The sequence below is a fragment of the Triplophysa rosa genome, linkage group LG8 (assembly GCF_024868665.1).
Source record: "Triplophysa rosa linkage group LG8, Trosa_1v2, whole genome shotgun sequence".
Classification (NCBI taxonomy): Eukaryota; Metazoa; Chordata; class Actinopteri; order Cypriniformes; family Nemacheilidae; genus Triplophysa; species Triplophysa rosa.
Window position 1 is genome coordinate 19,086,610 of NC_079897.1, and position 22,637 is coordinate 19,109,246.

General features: G+C 38.3%; 3 protein-coding genes across 5 annotated transcripts; 1 reads left to right on the plus strand and 2 right to left on the minus strand.

The window, feature by feature from the left end:
• Nucleotides 1-912: 912 nt before the first annotated feature.
• aqp10a (aquaporin 10a) lies at nt 913-3,703 on the minus strand. Its single transcript, XM_057340366.1, has 6 exons — nt 3,608-3,703; nt 2,701-2,827; nt 2,480-2,617; nt 2,283-2,401; nt 1,891-2,108; nt 913-1,219 (listed from the first exon to the last, which is right to left on the minus strand). Exons 1-6 carry the CDS (start codon nt 3,701-3,703, stop codon nt 994-996), a joined length of 924 nt encoding a protein of 307 aa, XP_057196349.1. The 3' UTR covers nt 913-993.
• A 1,131-nt stretch (nt 3,704-4,834) lies between these two features.
• si:dkey-92i15.4 (uncharacterized) lies at nt 4,835-15,527 on the minus strand. Of its 3 annotated transcripts, none has more exons than XM_057340979.1 (7): nt 15,449-15,527; nt 7,619-10,342; nt 6,979-7,183; nt 6,668-6,766; nt 5,781-6,006; nt 5,502-5,618; nt 4,835-5,396 (listed from the first exon to the last, which is right to left on the minus strand). In XM_057340979.1, exons 2-7 carry the CDS (start codon nt 10,054-10,056, stop codon nt 5,239-5,241), a joined length of 3,243 nt encoding a protein of 1,080 aa, XP_057196962.1. In that variant the 5' UTR covers nt 10,057-10,342; nt 15,449-15,527; the 3' UTR covers nt 4,835-5,238. The 3 variants fall into 3 exon arrangements, with proteins under 3 accessions (XP_057196962.1, XP_057196960.1, XP_057196961.1); XM_057340977.1 differs by lacking the exon at nt 15,449-15,527 and adding an exon at nt 13,843-14,030; XM_057340978.1 differs by lacking the exon at nt 15,449-15,527 and adding an exon at nt 13,818-14,030.
• A 3,548-nt stretch (nt 15,528-19,075) lies between these two features.
• On the plus strand, nt 19,076-22,576 carry lg8h1orf43 (linkage group 8 C1orf43 homolog). The gene is made up of 7 exons (XM_057339920.1): nt 19,076-19,304; nt 19,470-19,571; nt 20,224-20,332; nt 20,416-20,469; nt 20,562-20,728; nt 20,925-20,983; nt 21,076-22,576. The coding sequence occupies exons 1-7, from the start codon at nt 19,236-19,238 to the stop codon at nt 21,281-21,283; spliced, it is 768 nt and encodes a 255-aa protein (XP_057195903.1). The 5' UTR covers nt 19,076-19,235; the 3' UTR covers nt 21,284-22,576.
• Nucleotides 22,577-22,637: the final 61 nt, after the last annotated feature.

Here is a 22,637-nt window from a genome sequence, read left to right on the forward strand (position 1 = left end):
TATTTATGTGAGAAAAATGGTGACGTGTTCAATATTTATTTTAGCCGCTGTATACTGTACAATGGCTTTCGGGAGCCCTGTGTGGTCCTGAACTTGTACATATGTTGCAAGTGGGAGGTCAACTACTGATAAACAGAAAATATACAGGGTCATTTTAAACCTCTCCGAACCAAATAATAAAGGGACAAAAATATAAAAACATGTCCACACACACACACACACGTTTGCGCAGCTATCTTCATGAGGACATACATTGACGCAATGCAATCTCTAGCCCGTTACCCTAACCATCAGAACTACATGCCTGACCCTAACCCTTACCCTAAACCTAACCTAAATCCTAAAAACAAGTCTTCACCCTCAAACAGCCCTTAAAGGGGTCTCTGGAAGTGAGGACCGGCCAAAATGTCCTCACTTTACTCTCCTTGTCCTCATACCGCTGGTCTACAACTCAAACCGGTCCTCACAAATATAGATGTACAAGTACACACACACACATATACAGTATATGCTAACAGAGAAAATGAAATTACAGTCAAACATTAAGAAAAATGACGTAACAAACTGTCAGCATGCAATAAAATACAGCATAAACATAGACCTAGTATATAATAAATAGTTGCTGTGCAGATTTAGTCTAAGCCTGAAATAATACGCAGAATCTTTACAAAGAATACAGTTTGTTTAAAAGAGGGTTTGATTTGTGTCTTGGAACAGTGTATTTTACTTTTAGATTGTATTGTACTACTAAGCCTCATATATTGTACTGTAGTCTACCAATAGATCAAAGGAAATATTCAAGAGGTACATTTAAAAATATTTAATACACTTTATGAGCTTCTATATATACATTTTAATTCAGCACTTTATCAAGTGAAAGATGTAAAGCAAACAGTAATTCCCCAATGTCCTTAGTGTCCTTTAAGTCTTTGGTGAAAATCGGAATTGTGTTACACATGAACGCTGTGACCAGACCGAACTGTCCCGAGGTTTTCAAAAGTTTGATAGTTTAAGGTATAACTCGTCCTTTTTGGATGATTGTTGTGGGTCATTTTGCTCCACAACCTTTGTTTGATCTTTAACCTCCTCGCATTCAGACTCGGTGTCATCATCCGCCTCAGGCAAATGCCACTGAATGAAAACCAGATATATGATTGAGCCCACCACACCCCCTACCATAGGGGCCACTATTGGAATCCAGAAGAAGTAGTCGTAGCATCTGTGTAGTTCAGAAGAAAGACAGAAATGTTTAAATTCATGTCAAAAAACTGAACAACTTAAAGTGATAGTGAAAATTCTGTCATCATTTACTCACCCGTCTTGTCATTTCAAACCTGTATGACTTTCTTTCTTCCACAGAACACAAAAGAAGATATTTTGAAGAATGTTGTTAACTGGACCCTATTCACTTGCATTGGTTTTGTGTCCATGCATGTGAATGAGGGGGCAGTGCTGTTCGGTTACCAACTTTATTCAAAATATCTTCTTTTGTGGGTCTGCGGAAGAAATAAAGTCATACAGGTTTGATATGACAAGACGGGTGAGTAAATGATGACAGAATTTTCATTTTTGGGAGGATTATCACTAAAGAAGGAAAGTAACAGAAGTGAAGGTCTTTATATTTCAATGTGATGACATCACTGGCCTTCAAACGTTTACTAAAACATAAGAATTGACACATTTGACTCCTAGTACTACATAAAAATCATTAAAAAACACAAAGCTCCCGGTGAATGCTGAAATTAGGTTATTTTTGGCAGAGCAACAACGCTGAGCAAATTCTCTGTCAAGTCATTTATGTGAGGAGAGATAAGTACAGAGATAAGAGAATAGTTTAATCTTTTACTTTAATAAGAAAATAATAGATTGTTGGCAGATCAGAATACGTACGTAAAGACTTCAATGCCCCAGCCTGCAGTGAGAGTAAAGAGACGTGGACCAAGGTCACGGGCTGGATTTATGGCTGCTCCACAATTAGCTGACATTGACATGGAAATGCCCAGGACGACGGTTGCTACGATGGGAGGGAGCAATGCCTCAGGTGCAGGAGCATTTCTTTTATCATTCAGAGGTAGAATGCACAACATCAGCATGGCTGTACCAACCACCTAACCGGTGCATAAAAAAAGTCAGGTCAAATGACCTGGTTGCTTAATGTTATCTTGCGTTGTGGTTTATATTTTAGATTGCATAAGATTACACAGATTTATGGCATAACGTTTGTCCCGTGCTTGCAGTAAATGCCAAGCCCTTGTCCAATCTGCAGTGGCCTTTTATCTGACCTGATCCAGAAAGTTGGTCTGCATTGACACCACGTCGGTTGGGTAGGTGGCAAAGATGCTTGCAGTTTCATTAGGGCCAAATACAGTCAGAACGCTACCACTAAACTCCATAATTGCATCTGGAGGAGAACAGAAGAGAAGTGACGGTTTCAAAAACATATTTGATATTATTTTTAATACGTTATGTATTTTCTTACCATAGTAGATGAGATAGACCAGCCCAGAGGCAAGGTACGCCCCCAACACTTGAGCCAGAGAATACGGCAACAACTTAATCCAAGGTAGATCACCCAACACACAGAAACTCAGAGACACAGCTGGATTTAGATGAGCTCCTGAATGAGAAAAAGCGATACAGTAGTTAAACAAGTAATATTTCAGCAAACCACTACAGTAGCAATGGCAATCATTGTTTTACCCGAGACTGCCCTGCTGAGGTACATTGCAGACATGACACCTACAGAGAAGGCCATGTTAACAGACAGAAATTGTCCTTTAGTTTCTCTGCTGGTTTTCACTTGGGCTGCTGCAGCACAACCAAACAGCTATAACAGAAGAAAAAACATGATATACAGTATTAATGAAATTGTTTGAAATGTTTATGGTCCAGTTACTTCATATAGTACAATAAAGTACTATAGATATAGAGTCCTTGATAATTATTTGATGACTATATAGTACCAGATAACAGGCTGCTGCTAAATTACTTAAACAAACACACTGTTCCACGGTGGCAAACAGAGAACCTTACGTCAGTTGTGAGAGCTATTCACTGTAAAAAAAACTAATTTTACAGAAAAGACAAGAAAACAGCTGCCAGAAAACAATATTTTTTTTTCAGTTTTTCCATATATATCTTATGGTGTAACACATTATTTTCTAGTAATTCTCCTCATATCCCATTACCCTCTAAATAAAATATGAAAATTTGTTAATTTATGAACACTTTTTCCGTTTCACAATATTTTTTATAGAGAATCATGTGATTAGATTCTACATTGATGTGGTCCGTTATTGGATATATACTGTACATTATTGCCTAAAAATGTATTAGTGAAAATGTTGAAAAAGCAGCACAGAGAAAAGTTCACAGCAACAAAATATATGAAGAATATTCCAGTCTGTGTTAGGATAATAATTTACAGTTGGGTTTAAAGTTTATATTTTTCAAATACTATTCTATGTATGAGTTAGTAATAATAATTTACTTCGAAATAAAATGAGCTGAAAGTCAACATTAATGGAACAATAATATTTACAAAGCCCTATAAATCAATAACTATGCTCAAAGTTCATTTAAAAGTGCAAACTATGAAAAAACTTACCAGGAGGACAAAAGTGCCTAGGAGCTCTCCTAAAATCTGTCGTGCCAATTCATTTTTCACCTTCATCCTCTTAATCGCCTTTTTAACGTGGCTCATGTTTGCAGGTTTTCTGGATTTCTGCTGTCTGTGCAGAGATTATGACCTCACTCCTGTCTCTCAAGGCTCACCTTTAAACCCTCTTTTAAATATATTCACGTAGTACAAACATCCCCCACATCAACCAGTCAACATTCACATCCGCTCGTCTGATCTGGACTATTAGACCATAACCCCTTTATAAATCATTACTGATCATGGAGGACACTGAGATAGAAGAAAGTAATTAATGATCTATGATCTTCTGCTATAAAACACTTTAGTGGGCAATAACATGCAATCCAGATGATCAGTTTGACATTGGAAGGGTACATGACATATTAGATGATCGTGCAATTATTTCTAGATCAAATACAAGAATATCTTTCCTAAAGCCAGTACATGACGTACATCTCGGCCTGGGGTGGTTCTACTGTATATCCAACGATCCAATTGATTTCTGAAGGATGAAATTAAGTCCCACTCTACTTCTTATCATTCCAGAAGGTGTTTCAGTCGGATATACTTCAGAATGTCGGAGTTAACACCATTGCAGCTTCTGTTTCATATTGACTATAGATTACAAGTGTATGTTACTGTATATAAAAGTTGTAAGGTAATGATTAAAGCTCATTAAGGTTTAATTCACAGGTTTCATTTTATAGTGAAGACTGGATAGGAGTCTGAGCAGTGCTCTGTGGTACAATATTTAACTTATCAAACTGCAGAAAATTAATCATGTTTGGCCAATGAAACATTAGAAAGTCATAAAAAAGTGGGGTGACCCCAAATAGTCGAAGATTCGATGCTTCGATAGGAGGAGCCTGATTCGACTACCAATCTCACACTCGAATCTTGAAGGATGTGTTATGCAATGGGGATCATGCCATTTTGGTTATATGGGCAGTGGCATAGCAGACTGGCATGCAAAATTATTATTTATGATGTTAAGAAATTGGACATTTTTAGGGTTGGGTACCAAAACCCCCGGCGCATATGAGCGCGAGGTCTGGCTATGACCCATCTGATCTAGTATTGTCACGCACACACACACACACAGTGTACTATAGGCAAGACAATGACAATTCTGATTCGACTATGTAAATCCTTATTCGAGGACACCCCTATAAAAAACACAAACAAGAATTTAGTTAACATTGGCTTTAATATTTAAAAAAATGAGGACGGATCTGTGCTGTACAGGCAACATATTCACATATACTCAATTTGTAGCAAAAAACATATGGCCTCTGACTGATTGTAAAATATAACTATCAATAATGTGAGTGTATAAACATTATTTAAAATAACACAATAGAAGAAACTGGCCTCCAGTACTCATATTTTCCTTACAATTAGGCCGTGTTCATTCATAGATATCTTCTAACTTCTGTGAAAGAACACTAAGACAATTTACACTTTCTAAATGTGGAGCAGACAATTTGCAAAAATACAACTTCATAGAACCTGTAACAGCAATAAACAGCAAAAAACAGTAATTAATTCATGACTGAATCACAAAGTGCTTTGAGAAGTGAGGAGGAAGGAAAAAGTCTTTAATATGGTTGGTGAGGACGGTGTAATAAGACCTCCACGGGTCCAGGGGCCAGTCTCCTTATTCGATTCCACGCTTCAAGACGTCTCATGCCCATCAAACTCTGACCTTGCACTTCCAACAACTCATCCCCAGGAAACACTTTATTCACTGGTCCACCTAGAAACAAGTAAATTATTGATGAAGCTGTTGTGGTTGGTATGAAAGTGCTCCTCTCAGATATTGCACGATCAGATAAATATATTGAACAATATTGATTCTCACCCTGGAAGATTTTTTGTACAGTCAGGGGTTTGTCTCCCGAGCTGGAGTCCACCCCTCCTTCCAGACTAAAGCCAAGATCATAGCTGGACTTGTTTAGGGTGACATAAATTCTCTTGCCTACAGGGGGCATACACACACACAGAATACAAAACATCTAAATCAGATAGTACAAGAGTCTCTCCCTCTTGTTTTCTGTTTTGTTGAATGCTCTTCACAAGCTAAGTAAGGAAATGCATTAAGGTTTGTATTTGGCTCTTATTATCAGATAATAGTAGCAACCTGTCTGTGGTCTGTGAATGGCCTCTTTTCTGTGTTGTGTCTCATTTTGGTCGCCTCTCTGCAGAACCACCACTGCCATGGTCTGACTCCTCGTTTTCCTCAGCGTCCTCAGAGCCTCCCAGTGAGCACACTTCTGCAGCGGCGTGCCGTTGATCGACAGAACCCAGTCACCCTCAAAGATAGAGCCTTCCTGTGCTGCCACTCCTTCAGGAATCACTCTGTGGACCTAAAAAAAATGAGATGGGTAAAAATCGCCCCAGTTATGAAACACTCACTTGAAAACCAAACAGACATTTAGAAATTATACAACTAAACAGAATTTTCATTTTTGGGTGGAGTATCTTTTTAACAGTGTATTATATATATTATATTATATGTACAGTATATATATATATATATATATACATATATAGTATAGTATATAATGTTAAAAATATTTTCTTTGCATAAAAGCTTAAAGAGGTACATGAATCACATTTTAAAGGTGGTGAATATTTTACAGTCAATTATTAGTAAATCAGCAAATCATTTAATTGATCATTTTTTTCATTACACAGTGTCTACACCGGATGCGACCGGCGCGACACGACAAAAGACATTAGAAACATGACAACCTGCTTGTTCTTAATGGGTTTGTCGCTTCGCGCCGCATCCAGTGTGGACGAAATGTAAAATTATAATGGGTTCTGATGTGTTTCTAATGTCTTTTGTCGTGTCGCGCTGGTCGCGTCCGGTGTAAACACTGTGTTAGTCTCTTTTATAATTAGCTGCTTTTTCTCTTATGTTTTTAAGGAATTGTGTGACCTTTGTATTTGTATCTGTTTCTATCACTCACGCCGTCTGTTTTGTTTTGTGTCAAAATGTTTCTGTGGCATTCAGACTCTCACCGTGACTGGTTTATTCTGATCCACTCCACCTGCCAAGGTAAATCCTAAACCACACCCCACCTCCTTGTGCAATACAACCACCTGAATATCTTCATACTTCTGTCATAAGTCAGAGACACGGGTTATAATAGCAAAAGGAAAAACAAAGCAACAATAGCTGTCATTAACACTAACATATTTGTAATTGTATATTTTTAGCTGGCAACCAACATTTCCATCTATTCATTTGAAATATTTACATTAAAACAAATATATACTGTATGCTGTAATACAGCTGACTTCATAACAAAGTCTCATGTCACTTATTCCACCTGCAGGGTGTTGTCTCCCAAGTTTTTGACATCATCCAGCAGGCGATCCAGCTCATGACTGCTCAGCAGGGTCACAGAGGAGAAGCCCGACATGTCTGAGCTCAGGGAGGCAGAGCGTGAGGGCGCCCAGTCCTCACCATCCTCTGACACACTGCCATCTGATGGTTTATAGTCCACTCCACCGTAAATACATAGTTCCACATAACTACATAAAACGTGAAGTAGAGATGACAAACAACAGGCAGAAAGGGAGGAATAAAGTGAATAAGTTGAAAAGGACAAACTGAAGTTCAATGACATAAACACACTAAGGTAATATTTAGGGATGGTTAAAAATTCTGTCATTGTTTATTCACTCTCGTGTTATTCAAAATCTATGACTGTTCATTCTGTGGAACACAATTGAAGATGTTTTGAGAAATGTTTCAGTGGTTTTGTGTGCATACAATGGAAGTCAATGGGGACCAATGTTATTTGGTTACCAACGTTCTTCAAAATATCTTCTTTAGTGTTCTGCTGAAGAAATAGTGTCGTACAGGTTTGGACTGACATGAGGGTGACTAAATGAAAGAATTGTCATGTTTGGGTGAATTATCCCTTTAAGTAGCCTGCAGTTAATGCATAAACTCATTCACAATACCTCAAAGAAAAGCTTCTGCGATCCGATTTGCTCATGTTGCTTGTTATGGTCACAGATGATTCTCCTGAGTCAGAGTCTCCTGAATCCGTTCCCTCATAGTCCTCATCATCGTTTTCCTCATCAGAGCTCCACCTAGCCATGCTAATGCCATATGTGCCTGGATCATTCCTTGTTGTGTTATAGTTATTATTGTTAGAATTATTGAGCGAGGAAAAGAGTGTCTGAGCAGGACCGAGAGAAGCAGAAGGATTGGAGACCGCTTTAGGGTGAGTGCCATTGGCTGCTGACTTCACTGATGTGAATACACCTGTATATGAGGTATGCGCTGAGGTTTGAGGTTTTACTGTGTTACTTTGCCTCTGCATGTTTATTGTGAGAGGATCTCTATTCGGAGAGTTAGTAGGAGTGTCATCATCATCATCGTCGTCTTTATCATCATCCATATTTACATGAATGCTTTGTTGCTTTATTAAACGGTTGACGTTTGACTGTTGTGAGACTGTAGGTTGAAAAGTCGGATTCCTTGATTTCTTCTCTATTGTTCCTGTGTTTGGAAGCCCTGAACGAGGAACGATGGCAAGATCCGGTTCATCCATGTGTCTGTTACGCACAGTCCTCCTATTTTCATCCCATGTGTTAGGTTGATCAGGCTTTGGTTCATGGAGTTGTGGGAACGTTGGAATTATGTCAATACTTGTTTTGTACGTCTTCATCTTTTGTTCTGATGTGGGTTTTACTTGGACGGTGGGATTTGATTGGGGAGTTCTGTTTAGATCTAGATTGCCTGCTGGCTTCTTAACTTTATTAAGAGGATTTGTTCCTACGCTCTCTGTGTTCCCCATAACTCTTCTAAATTTAAGATTTAAATCTGAATCACTCTTCTTCACATGGACCACAGGCTTGGGTTGCTCTGGTACTGATAGGGCTCTTCTGGCACGTAAAATTTGTGACGCACTTTGGCTTTGTTGCACCAATGCTTCGAACTTGTGGATGGTATTTTTCACGGAGTCCGAAGAGGATTCTAGCACACCATCTCCTTTCCTTCCTTCAGCCTTCAGATCCTCTTGATACATTTCACAATGGGCTGATCCTCTTGAGGATAGTGGATACTTGGGTTGGGTTGGTTCTTCTTTCTTGATATCTCCAGACGTTGCTATTATTGGTTGCTGTCGATTGGAGATGTTTGAACCACCTTCTAAACCCGTGGACTGAGCATGTGTTCCACTGGGTTGAGCAATGTCAGAAAGGTTACTCCTGGTTCTTTCTAAGGACCCTCTATAAAACTCTGAAGACCTCATTTTACTTGTCTTCTCATCTGCGGCTGTAAATGATTGAAACTTTTTATGAGTATGTGTTTCCATACTCATAGGCTTTGATAAGAAGTCACCAGAAGAAGCATCCCTTTGGTCATTTCTGATCTCTGGGGTAGATGGTTCTTCAATCTTATCGAAGAACGTTTGTTCATTTTTAGAAAACCATCTTGGGAATGTTCCAGCTTTTTCTACAGTGTATGAAGGCCTCCTCTGTTGGCTGTCAGAGGGAGATAGAGGTCCAGAAGGTGAATCGGTGCATGTTTTTCTGTGACGTAGGACCTGACCAGAATCAGAAGTACAGTTGCGTTTCTCATTGAGCAAATCTTTTGAGTTCGCATCCGACTTAGTATCCGTACAACTTGCCCCATAGAGTTTCTCAATTCTTTCCATAATTGTTTGATTTCCAGTCACCTCCTCGGTATTGTTAAGTCCTTGCTCTCTGACCCAAATTCCTATTTTGTTGTCCGTCTGATCAGGACCGGAGTCACCTTGTTGCTCCTGTGCCCAGGGACTCCTATCGTCTCCAATACTACGTTGGCTAAGTCTTGATTTCAACCTGACAGGGAGTGACTGACCACCGCCTGTCTGTTCCATAGCAAGCGTGATCTGATTCATTGTACCAGGCGTAGATTCTGAGTTTGGGTAATCCTTTCTGTCCCCTTGTCCGGTTACACTGGAACCCTGAAACCTCCATGGAACACTATTAGGTTGATTATCTTCAGTGTACGATGTGATCTGGTAGTTTGGTTCATTTCTATCCAAACTTTCAGTGCGTCTAAGAGGTTGGCGGAAATTCCAGGTCCCAATAGACACCCCTGTTGTGTTTCCTGTCCCTCTCCAGTCTAAGCTTTTGCTTTTGTTTGACTCATAAAATGTCCTCATCTCTTCTTTGCTTCTTTCACCTGCTGTCTTGTCTTCATAAATGTGTCTTGCGGGTCCATACTGGAGTGTTTTAGCAGAGCGGATTTGGAATCTAGCGGCCGCAGAGCCAACAGGCTTCACAGGTGACTGACTTTGCCCTTGTGCGGCTGTTCCACTGGATGAATCTACATCTCTAGTTGTGTCACCTGATGCGTCTGATTCGGAAAACTGATGTCCAAAAATTTGTCTCGTTTGCAAATTCATGCTTTTAAATGTCTTTGACTGACATGCAGAGTCACAGTGTGTGAATGAAGAGCCAGTTGTTAAAGCATTTTTAGCATCTTGGATTTCAAAATAATAGTTTTTCTTTCATTGATAAAAGTGCGGCGTTTTGCCATCATCATTATACTTTGAAGAACAGGTAAGAAAGCTGTGTTTGCAATCCAGGGATAGATGAGACCATACGACTTCAGCTGGACTCTGTTGCTCTTCTAATAGCTGTGATTCTCTGAATCCAAAGACAGCTTGTAGTTGATCCTTCCCAAAAATCCTACAAGAAGCATTAGACAATCAGTATTTTGTCTTTTAACATATTATGTTTATGTGTAGAAACTACCCCAGGAATGCAGGGATAGTGACATGTAAAAGCTGTGATTATGATACAGTATATTTAAAAATATTAACTTCAGCAGGTAACATTTTGAGTCTGTCAAAGAAAGCTAAGTTGACTAAGGTGACTTTGCACCCATTACTTGTCCTATGGACATGCATGCTTCTATACTAATTAGGCATTAACGTTTAACCTGCCGCAGGCCTTTAAAGTATACAGTACATTCGTAAAATCACCTAGCTGAGTTCATTCTAGTGCCTCAGGATTTCAACATACAGAAACTGCATTTATTACAAAGAGAGTCAATAAATCTCAGCGAGGCGTACTGCATCCATACCCTCATTATGTAAACATCTTAAACTACACAAACACCCGCAGGAGTGCTTGTAAACCTTGCCCAGCACAACCAGAAAAAAACTTTAAAAATGGGTTAACGTGACTTTATAGTGTGTGTGTTTCTGCATGTTTACTTCGACAGCATTCTTTATGTTACTCGTCACAGTCTTTAGTTCTAGTACAAAACCCGATAAGCAGTCAGATAACAAGTCAAACACACCGGACCACAATCCTATCTGACACCACATGTGTTACACAGTAAGAGTTCAGATATGTGTGCACATCCCAATAATATGGAATACTGTCCTGCTGATACCCTATTCGTTTCTGTCCTCTGTAGAGGATTTGTATATTCACAAGCCATTCTTACAAATAAAGGTGCTACACTGTTAGAAGAACCTTTTTTTGTCTAAATGGTTCCATAAAGAACATTTAACATCTAAAGAACCTTTCTGTTCACAAAAGGTTCTTTGTGGTGAAAAAGGTTCTTCGGATTATAAAAAATATATAAAAAGGTAAGAAAGAGATTGTTCTTTGACTGAATGATTCTTTGTGGAACCAAAAATGGTTCTTCTATCTGTGCATCACTGTGAAGAATCTTTTAAGCACCGTTATTTTTAAGAGTGTAGATGTTTTGAAGGGGGCATATAGTTCTTTTTTAGAAATGCCAGATTTTTTTTATGTGTCTGAGATTCATTGAATTTCATGGAATCATTTATTATTTTGTAATTATTAGGGGCTTTCACACCGCATGAACGATTTCATCGTTCCGGGACGATTTTCTGGAAGTACACGCATTTTGTTACATTCACACCACAGGAACCAGCTGGAATTGTAGTCAAGAGAACCTTTTTGGAGGACCACTTTTGCTCCTTCTCCGAGACAGGGTCTAAACCAGTAGGATGGGAACCTACTCCCATGAGCAAATGCTCATTGGCCAAATTCTGTTGTTTGATTATTTGTCGTTGTTCGACAGACACGCTTAAATGACATTGCTGTCGACTGGCTTACGTCACTAAATACTGTAGTTCCTTTTTCCGGTGCGAATGCAATCGGGGGAATGGCCTGAGGGAAAACTTAGTTCACGAACGACAGCCCTCTTTACTCGTTTCAGACTTTTCTTCCTGAACTTATAAGGTAGGAAAGCGCTTATTTTTAATGTTTAATGTTATTGTTTTTATTTGGTTTATTTGATTTGGTCATCATTTATTTAACCTCGTGTCATGTCAATCAAATCCTGTATATGACGGTTTCTTCTGTGGAACACAAAAGAAGATCTTTTGAGAAATGTCTCAGTGGTATTTTGTTAATTCAATAAAAGTCAATGAGGTTCAGTGTTGTTTGGTTACTAATGTTCTTCAAAATATATTTTGTGTTCTGCAAAAGAAGAAAGTTATACAGGTTTGGAATGACATGACAGCCATAGACCTTATTTATTTATCTTTTTTTGTGAACTATCCTATACAATTTTGTTAGTTTAGTTTATTTATTGAGTATATTTGTGTACAAATGTTGCCTTGCGGCTCAAAGCAATAGTTTCACTACAGAGATACTACAGGTAAATTACGTATTCAGATATATTAAAGGGGTCATATCGCGCGAAAACGTGTTTTTATGTGTCTTTGTTGTGTTAGTTGCCCATGCATGTATTGGACACTTAAAATTGCAAAAATTAAAGTGTCGGAACAAAAGATGCATTCTATCTAAAAGCGAATGCTCACCAAGACCTGCCTGAAACGCCTCGTGTAACCACACCCCCACAAATCTACGTCAGTTCGTGGTATGATTTGACTAAGACCGCCCAAATGTATACGCAAGTAAGGTGGGCGTACCTGTCAGTACAATTGCTTTGGAACCTGATGTTCCAAATATGGTAAGAAGCGTCGAATACAATCACTACGCACTGGCTAACTGGCCAATCATAGCACACCTCAGTTCAGAGCGATGAGCTTTGTAAAAAATCTGCGCGTTTCAGAGAGGCGGGGCAAAGAGGAGATACAAACATGCACGGTATGCGGAAAATACTGCGTTTTTAACCTTAAATCGTGTATACACATTGCATTACATCTAAAACAAACAATAATATTCGTTTTAGCTGTGTCATATGACCACTTTAAGTAAACAATAACCATATTCAATTCATATAAGATTTTCATATTTCCAGGGTACTTGCATTACTACAATAAATTTTTCTTAGCAAAAATTCTCCAAAGTTTCATTAAGCGCTCCATGTATATGAAGGGAAGCATAAAAGAGAAATTGGTTACGAGTAAAATATAATATGAATATATAATATGAGAAATATTTAAATACTGGCATTATCTTTCATAAATCTGAAATTTGTTATCTAGCCTGGAAGGATCTCTGAAGGCAATCTGCCTCTTCTACACACCCACGTTCATTCAAAGCAACACATTGAAATTCATTCAAACACGTCACTAACATCTGATAAAATTCACATGCAATCAAGCAAGTGTAGATTCACAATTCAGCCAAAGAACATTTTAAAACAACACAGAGTCCAAATGCAAGACTCTTTATGGGTAGAAACAGAAGAGTGTACCAGGTCTTTAAAATGCTGTAATGCAGATTTGTTTGCCCCACCTTTTGCTGTTGTTGTACAAGGACTGCCTTTGTTATCTTTACCTGAGCGTATATAGGTCAGGAGTTCTATAATTATGTATAAATTAAAAGATTTGAGCAAACAGCGAGCTGAGATATGAGCGTGGGAGGAGTAAAGGAGTGTGTACACTTCAGGATAGCCAACACATTAAACAAACCTAAACTGATTTAAAAACCATTACAAAAACACTGGCTGTACTGGTTATAATCTTGATCGTAGCAACAATTGACTGCAGATATAGATGCAAAATAGGATACAAGTTCCTTACAACTGCAGCATTACAGAATTTCCAAGTACAACAGATCAGTGTCAGTTTACAGAAACACCTGTTCTCCCAAGACACACACACACACACACACACACACACACACACACACACACACACACACACACACACACGCATGAACAATGGACATACCACTTAAAACGCCACATCAACTTATGTCAAACACTTACGTTGATGCAAACAGACACGACGTACCTCAAGACGACTGCTGCTTCCCTCAGACGCTTGAGAGAACAGGTGCCTCCATCCTGCCTTCACCTCTCTCTCTCTCACTCCCCACAGTCTGTCATTTTTCTATCATACATCTGTACTGTAACAAGAACTTGCCCGACAGGTTCGACATGCTCACCTTTTCCACCCCCTTTGATTGTTAGGCCTTCCTCTCTCATTTCCCTAGCTCTCTCTCCTCCCCCATCTCTTTCTGTCTGCCTCTTTCTCTCCTTCCATCTATTTCTGTTTGGTTTCTTTGTCTTTCTCTTTCCGTCAGACACACATACACACCTGTCAACATGCACACCCTTCACATCTAATGAGAACATTCTTGATCCGTGGTTTCTCGGTGACTCAGTGTTAGTGGGTAGAGCAGGTGAGACCTATTTGAGCATGCAGCTACAGCACCCTGAACATGCTTCAGACATTCAGAACATCGTAGACAGCATTAAAAACAAACACTAAAGACTACAATAAAATGTCTTCCTTTGATATTTTCTGTCCTCCACCCTCTAAATACACTAGCTTTACACTGTGTGAAGTTTTACACGGTTTTGACAATTTGCTGGTCCTCAGTCATCAAGCATCTTTTTAGACAACACACCCTTGGATCATGACATCATTAAAGCCTTCAGGTGGGGAGTTTACATTATGTTAATCAGAGTTTATCCATCTGTCTGAACACTTCATTCATGTCCTCCCTTCATTCTCTTTACTTTGTTTCATTAAAGATAAAACGCCATTAGGAGAGACCTGTTTGATTTTGGTTGTGGTTAGGAGCAGTTAACTTATTTGTATCTCAGCTGTGATTCATGAATGCAATGGATACTGTACCCACAGCTTTACATACAAATACTGTAAATCACGATGACCAAATATGAGAGAATAGTTCACCCAAAAATCATTTATTCATTGTCATTCCAAACCTGTATGGCTTCTGCAGAACACAAAAGAAGATATTTTGAAGAACGTCGGTGACCAAACAACCTGGGGCCCCATTGACTTCCAATGTATGAACAGAAATCACAGAGACATTTCTCAAAATATCTTCTTTTGTATTCCACAGGAGAAAGACCCATATACAGGTTTTGAGTGACATGAGGGTGAACGAATTATGACAGAATTGTTCTTTTTAGGGTGAAATATCCGTTTAACGAAAGAAAAGGTGTTTGTCAGACAGACTGACAGGCACTAAACCCAGTGCGGATAGACGGTCTTTATTTTCAAAAGAGAAACTAGACGACTTTTTGACGAGAGTATACAAAACAAAATACAATACTGCAAAGGTTTGTGATGGAACAGACACAAAACCATTCACCATTACACAACATAAAACCAGAAACACCAGCTTTCAGACTGAGACGGTATTACTGTAGAAAATGCAAACCATACTAAAGGCATATTTGCAGACACACAGTGCTTATGCATTTTTAGACGAGCATCAAGCAAGGTGCATGTACACAATTACAGTACACTAAACATACTTTTACGCTCAAAATACACATTTAAAGGTTATAATTACGTTGAACATAGTCATTAAACATTATAATATAGAATTATAAATGGAAGTGAAATATTTCAAGTGAATTACCTGGGTGTATTTCAGAAGCACACTTTGCTGCTCAACTTCCTGCAGCTGCAAGAGCACATGAACAGTGCAGCACAAGAAGCTGCTCAGAGAGAGAGAGAGAGAGAGCGAGAGCAAAGATGGGCGGGAGTCACACTGAATTTAACGTATGTGAAGCTCAACTGCTTGAACTTTAAATTTGTGAATGAAGGTGAACACGTGCTCAGACAAGATTGAAGAATAACTCATAAAACTTGGTGGCATAATGTATATTGTACATAGTAAGTATACAAATAAATGATGTATACAGTACATTACATAAATATGTTATGTTGTTCAGCAAGCATTACGTGTTTCATTTTACAGATGTACAATAGGTAAATTATATTAAAAGCAGTCTCGAAACCCTTGTCACTCAACAGTGTGTCTTGCATCAGCGACTTGCTGCTCTGCACATGCCAACAGCAGAGGAAGCTGGTTTGTGGTTGCAAACAGACCAAAAATGTAACACAGCAACAGTTTCTTCTGACCAGACTCTGATTGCAAGTGAATGCACGTAACACGCTGACATCAAACACATAATGGAATGACAAAGAAAACAACATAAATCACATTGTTGAGCTGCTTGTGGGCACGAGCTGTAATTAGCAGTTTCCGCATCTTCCATCCTTTGATGACCTGTTTAGCCAAAACTACCTTTCTGCACTAAAAGCAAAGATTAAAATCATCCCTATAGCTATAAAGATATGTCTGATATCATATCTCAGACATATAAATCAGACAAATGCATAATGCAAACTTCGAGTGTGGTTCTTGTTGAACAGGACAGAGGTCATGCTTGTCTGTGCTCATTCTTGTTTTCGAACTACTGTATAGAAATTAAAGGGATAGTTCACCCCCCAAAAAAATTCTGTCATCATTTACTCACCTTTGAGTTGTTCCAAATCTGTATAAATGTCTTTGTTCTGATGAACACAGAGAAAGATATTTGGAAGAATGCTTGTAACCAACAGAGGTGGACAGTAACGAAGTAAATTTACCTGAGTACTGTACTTAAGTACACTTTTTGAGTATCTGTACTTTACTTGAGTATTATTTTTTCTGAGTACTTGTACTTTAACTTCACTACATTTGAAAGACAAATATCATACTTTTTACTCCACTACATTTATAAAAAGGTCCAAAAGTAGAAAATGGTTTCTATGCAGCGCGGTTTCCTGTGTGCGCAATTTATCTGGCTTGCGATCTGCCAGGACCTTTTACTGTTGCCAAGTATTTCAGTTTTTCTAAGCTCGCGGTTTTCCGGCAAGCTTTGAATGGCCATTTGGCAGATTTTTTTAACGCAAATCTGGCAACTCTGGGATCTTCCCCGCTAAACTAATGTAAACGTAGGCGCTGCTACATCGTTGATAGCGCTCTAAAAAGGCAAATAGAACATTAAAAGATGAAAAAGGCACATGTTAAAGTGTGGTGTAATCATCTGTGGGTTACGATCAGTCAAAGATCGTAGAAACATTGTCATGAAAATGATCGGCATAACGGCTAAACGGTAAATAAGCATCACATACACCTTGAGCTACACGTGCGTGTTAACTTCTGATCTGCTGCTATATCATTTAAAGCGATTTGGAGAATGAATGATGTTTTTACTGAAGTAACTATAGTTGAAGTATTCCTGTTGAAATAAAAACAATAGAACCCTGCCCAAAATACAACATAAAATGTAATGGATTTAATGGTTATAATGGGACTTGTACTATGGATACTTGTTGTCTAGTTGTATGTGATGGATTCTATTGATGGGATGGTAAATCCTATTGGAATAAAACCCAAAACACACTACAAAGAGGAATTTAATTTAAAAATCTCATTCTAATTAAAAAATTCATTGTTTTTTTCAGCAGGGATGGTATTTGCAGTAAAACCACAGTATCAACATATTTACCATTTTCTATATATAGGAACCATACTCCAATTAATAATCACAGCAGCTAAACATATAATGAACATAGTTCATTATACTAGCTATAGTTTACAGTATGTTTGTAGTTAAATTATGGAAATACAAATGGTAATAAATCCAACAAACACATGGCTTCTACACTTTACTATTTACAAGAACCTTATTACTTACTGGTAAATTGCTGCTAAAACTGGTAAAGGGAATATACAAAATAAAAGAACACTGCTCATAAATACATAGGCCTAGGGGGCTAATGAGGATAATTAGGCTAAATGATCATACAGGATTATATCTAAACTAAACCTATATGTGCTAAACATATAAAGCTCTTAAAGGAGTTGCTCACTGCAAAATTTGCCCCCATTGACTTTCCATAGTAGGAATAAAAACTACTATGGAAAGTCAATGGGGGCAAATGTTGAAGTGAACTACTCCTTTAATACCACTGATTCTGTGAGCTACTCAGTGTATTCAGTAGGTTGCTTCAGAGGCATAAGGTATACAACAATAAAACAATGCACAACTGACATAAAGGAAATTTACTTTTAATACTTAAGTACGTTTAAAAGCACGTACTTCTGTACTTTTACTCAAGTAAGAATCTGTCTTTACAACTTTTACTTGTAGTGGAGTAATATTTGACCAGTAGTATTTGTACTTTCACTCAAGTAAGGAAGTTGTGTACTTCGTCCACCTCTGGTAACCAAACAGTTCATGGACCCCATTGACTACCATAGTCGGGAAATAAATTACTTTATAATTTTTTGTTCTGTTGAACACAAAAGAAGATATTTTGAAGAATGTAGGAAAACAAACAGTCCTGGGGCACTTTTGACTACCATTGTCATTTTTCCTACTATGGTAGTCATGGGTTCCAAGAACTGTTTGGTTACTAGCATTCTTCCAAATATCTTTCTCTGTGTTCAACCAAACAAAAAATATACAAATTAGAGAGTGAGTAATTCATGACAGAAGTTTCATTTTTGGGTGAACTATCCCTGTAAAGTTGTCATTTTTCCCTCTTTCATTGAACCAAGACCATTCACAGAACATAACTCGATATATTAAACTATATTCTGGGGTGGTGCAGTCATGGCCAGAGACGAGATAGTCTTGGTGTACCAGAGAAACACTTTTGTTCCTTGTTGTCATTTCATGTATCTGCCACCCACCTCTGTTCTCTCTGAATGAATTGGTGTCATTGTTCATTCTGTTGATCAGATAAAGGCCAGCTGTCCACTCGGTCAGATGTTCTTCTGAGACAGCTCACTTCGTTTTCTCTGAAGAAACGAGAAGAAAGAACCATGCATTTGCATGTTTGTATGACATGTGAACTAGAAACTACATTCTTACAGAGAAAAATATGACAAGGTTGTTTGGCACCGAGCATCAACAACAGACTCAATGAGAATCTATGCAAATGTAGGCTATAGCTACCATAGGTTACAGACCCGTGTAGCCAAACAAAATTGCAAAACATATCTGCCAAACTCTTACGGCATTTGACAATGTTGTTAAATGATCAGATCAAGATAGTAACAGACAGATGCTTGACAGAACCTGTGTGTTTACAAACGTGAAAGGAATATCTACCGATGAATGACATCGTATAGCGTTATGTACGCCGAGCCACAAGGTGGCGACAAAGTTAACAGGCGTCTTCAAGTTCACATTTAAAACATGCGACGAAGCGATCGTTTTGTCAACAAAAACTCAGCAGCACATCCTCATTTTAGGGATGTAACGTAAACCTCATTAATTACGAATCGAATTTTACTATTATTCATTTATGTCGATCGAGAATTTCTTACTTCTTATGAGGATTCAGTGAGGGGCTGATATTTCACAATGGCGGAGGAGAAACACACCACACTTTCTGGTGTAAATGTTGTGCTTGTTATAGCCTACGGCACCCTGGTGAGTTTTAGACCTGCTAGGATTTATTAAGCGTTTTAATAAAATAAACATGTACACGTTTCTTTGCCATCAGTGTGTTCGGTGTGTCTGTCAAAAGGCAAAACTCGTGTCACTGTTTGTATTAGAAGAGTGTAATGTGTTGAAATAAGATGTCGGTCTGTGCAGGTTTTTGTGCTGCTCTTCATCTTTGTGAAAAGGCAGATTATGAGATTCGCTATGAAGTCTCGCATAGGACCGCACGTCCCACTGGGTCATAATGCCCCTAAGGTATAACGCTTCCTTTACTCTTCTAGGATCCACCGTCATGTTTTATTCTTTATGAGGACATTCACGCCACCGATTTAAGTCATGGTTTATGCTGTAGTGCATCATTTTTAAATCATGTATTTTTGTTTTCATGTGTAATGTTTTTCTAATGAAATATATTTTAGTGAGTTCATCTTAGATGAAACTTTGCCATGTCAGTACAGTATTTTTTATGACATTGCTTTAAAATCACAATAATCTAAAACATGAGATGCCATCTTCTCCGTGTCCTGTCTGCATTAATACATGAAATATAATTACAGTGATATGTTTTTCTATAAAGGTCATTTTATTATTAGAGCATTAGATGTTTTTATAAATTTGGGGTTTATTTGTTATTTTCCACATTAATCTCATCGGGGTATAAAATGTTTATTTACTGTAGTTTACACTAGATGGCAGTATATACCTGTTTGTAAAACCCTTTCACTGTGCACTGTGGATTTGCTTTGTACTACATTCAGAATAGAACTGTCAATTTTTTGGGTTTATTTAATATTATTATTTATGTTTTATGTAAGAAACAAATAGTCTTGTTATGTATATACAGTTCTGATGCATGTTGTGTCATACTAGCTTGTAAAGTCCTGAAACAAAGATGCATCTCTTACAGGAGCTGAGAGAAGAGATTGACTTCCGTTTGTCTAAAGTGAACGACATTCGCTATGAGCCACATCTGCTCTCTGAAGAAGATGACAGACTGAGGCACCAAGGCCAGACTAGTGAGAGACAAAAAGAACCCCCTAGCATTTGTCTTTGTAACCCTGTTACAGCTATGAATACTCATGTGTTTGTATTTGTACAGGCTGTTATAACTACCTCTACAGAATGCAAGCATTAGATGCCATCAGAGACTCTGGTAGGTCTCTTCTGAAATTGGGATATACACAAGTTCAGAGGTTTTTTTCCCTTGTGTCTAGTCTAGTCTAATGGTATATGTACCGCATACAGATATTCCATTCCATGAGATGTGTCGCAGTGCCAGCGCTTTAACTGGACGACGCTACAAGATATGGCTGATGGACCTGCGAAACTCTCACTCTCTCTTTAAGTCGAGTCACAGCGCACTCATAGACCGCTTACTGGAGGGATACGACAACGCTCGCCACGGAGCCGGGGTGAGTTTGAATCAGAGAGTGTGTGTCTCGACGTTTAACCAAATACTATCATCTTTTTTCATTTGCAATCTCCATGTGAATTGTCATGATATATAGTGGGTTAAGTAAGTGGTGTTTAATGCTGGTGTGCAGCAGGGGGCCCTGTGGGACACTGATGTGTTTTAAGAGGATAAAGGTGTGCGTTCTGTTTTATTAGGTGTTCGGTGAGCCAGAATATGTCAAGTATAAGCAAGATCTGGCGCAGCTGGCCACTATGTAAGTTCTGCTTTTAAACTTGATCCCTCTATGTCCCACTCTTCTTCTTCATTACTCATTATATGACGATGTCTTTTTTTCTTTCTTGACAGTGTAAAGACCCACTCCAGCACCACCAGTCTAAACCAGCAGCACCAATCAGCCGCCAAAGATCTGACCAGTTCTTCTGGACCCTCGAACGCCTCTACCATTCAGGTCACATACCTGCCCTCCACCGGGCAGCGCAGCAAGAGGCCCAAGCACTTCCTGGAACTCAAAAACTTTAAGGACAATTACAACACCCTAGAGAGCACACTGTAGGGCCTGTTGTGTAAATAACACAAAACTGTGAAGCAGAATCAGTCATCATTCACTGGAAAGGCAGCGGTGGAAGAACTTTGATCGACGCAGTGGATATGTGCTTTTAAAGGTTTATATTGAACCAGGGTGTGTTGGAGAGCTTCAAAGTGCCCCCTTCAGACTGAATGATTATTTCATTTTTAGTCTTAGTGATAGTTCACCCAAAAATTACAGTTATGTCATCATTTACTCTCTTGTCATTTCAAACCTGTATGACTTTCTTCCGCAGAACACAAAAGAAGATTTTTGGAAAAATTTTGTTGACCGAACAGAGGTGGCAGCCATTCACTTGCATTGGTTTTGTGTCCATACAATAGAAGTCAATGGGTGCAACCGCTGTTCGGTTTTCAACATTCTTCAAAATATCTTCTTTTGTGTTCTGCGGAAGAAAGTCAAACGGGTTCGATATGACAAGAGGGTGAGTAAATGATGACAGAATTTTTATTTTTGGGTGAACTATCCCTTTAATGTGTTTCTAGTGTACCAGAGCTGTCATAAAAAGCACTATTGTCTTATGTGTAAAGTCATAGCCATTAGTATTCATTTGATTACAGTATGAACTGGTAACAAAAATGTTGTATTTGCATTAATTAAGCAGAAGTTTTTATTTTATTTTTAACTAAAATAGCGACTGTAACAGCAGTATACCAAGAGTAACTCAACTTGAGGTTTCTTCATATGTGACCTACGCCTTGAGCAAGGCTACCAACAGTTACACAGGCCATGCATAATCATTCCAATGGACAAAAAAGATAGAAAAATACTGTATACTGTAAAAATGTTTGTATATATACATATTTATATGGAAAGGCAGCGGTGGAAGAACTTTGATATTTGTATGTATATGTACAATATTGAAACATATTTATATGTATATGTACATATTTCTTTTAAGTGCAATTTCTGAATCTTTCATCAGTCCTGGAAATGTGTACAGTATATTTGGAGAAAAGGTAGTTATGACACTATGTTGACTTTCTGTTATATAAAGTTCTGATCTACAGAAGTGTCTGTCGGCTCTATACCTCAAACTGATCATTCTTATTTAATACTTTCTGTGCATGTTTCAGTGTAATGTTTTGCATTTATTTAGGCTACTTTTGTCATCTTCTCATGTAATAATTGCTGTATAGAACATTAAGAGCAATGTCATTTTACGCAAATAGTCACCCTCAAATACAGTAGCTAGACAAATGAAAGTGTTTATTGTGAGAGTCTCATGTATTTCCACGTGAAAAGACTCCGTTGTTTTCTGGTTTTAGTACTACCACCCAGTATCATATATAGTTTAATAGGATACGTGATTGACTTTATG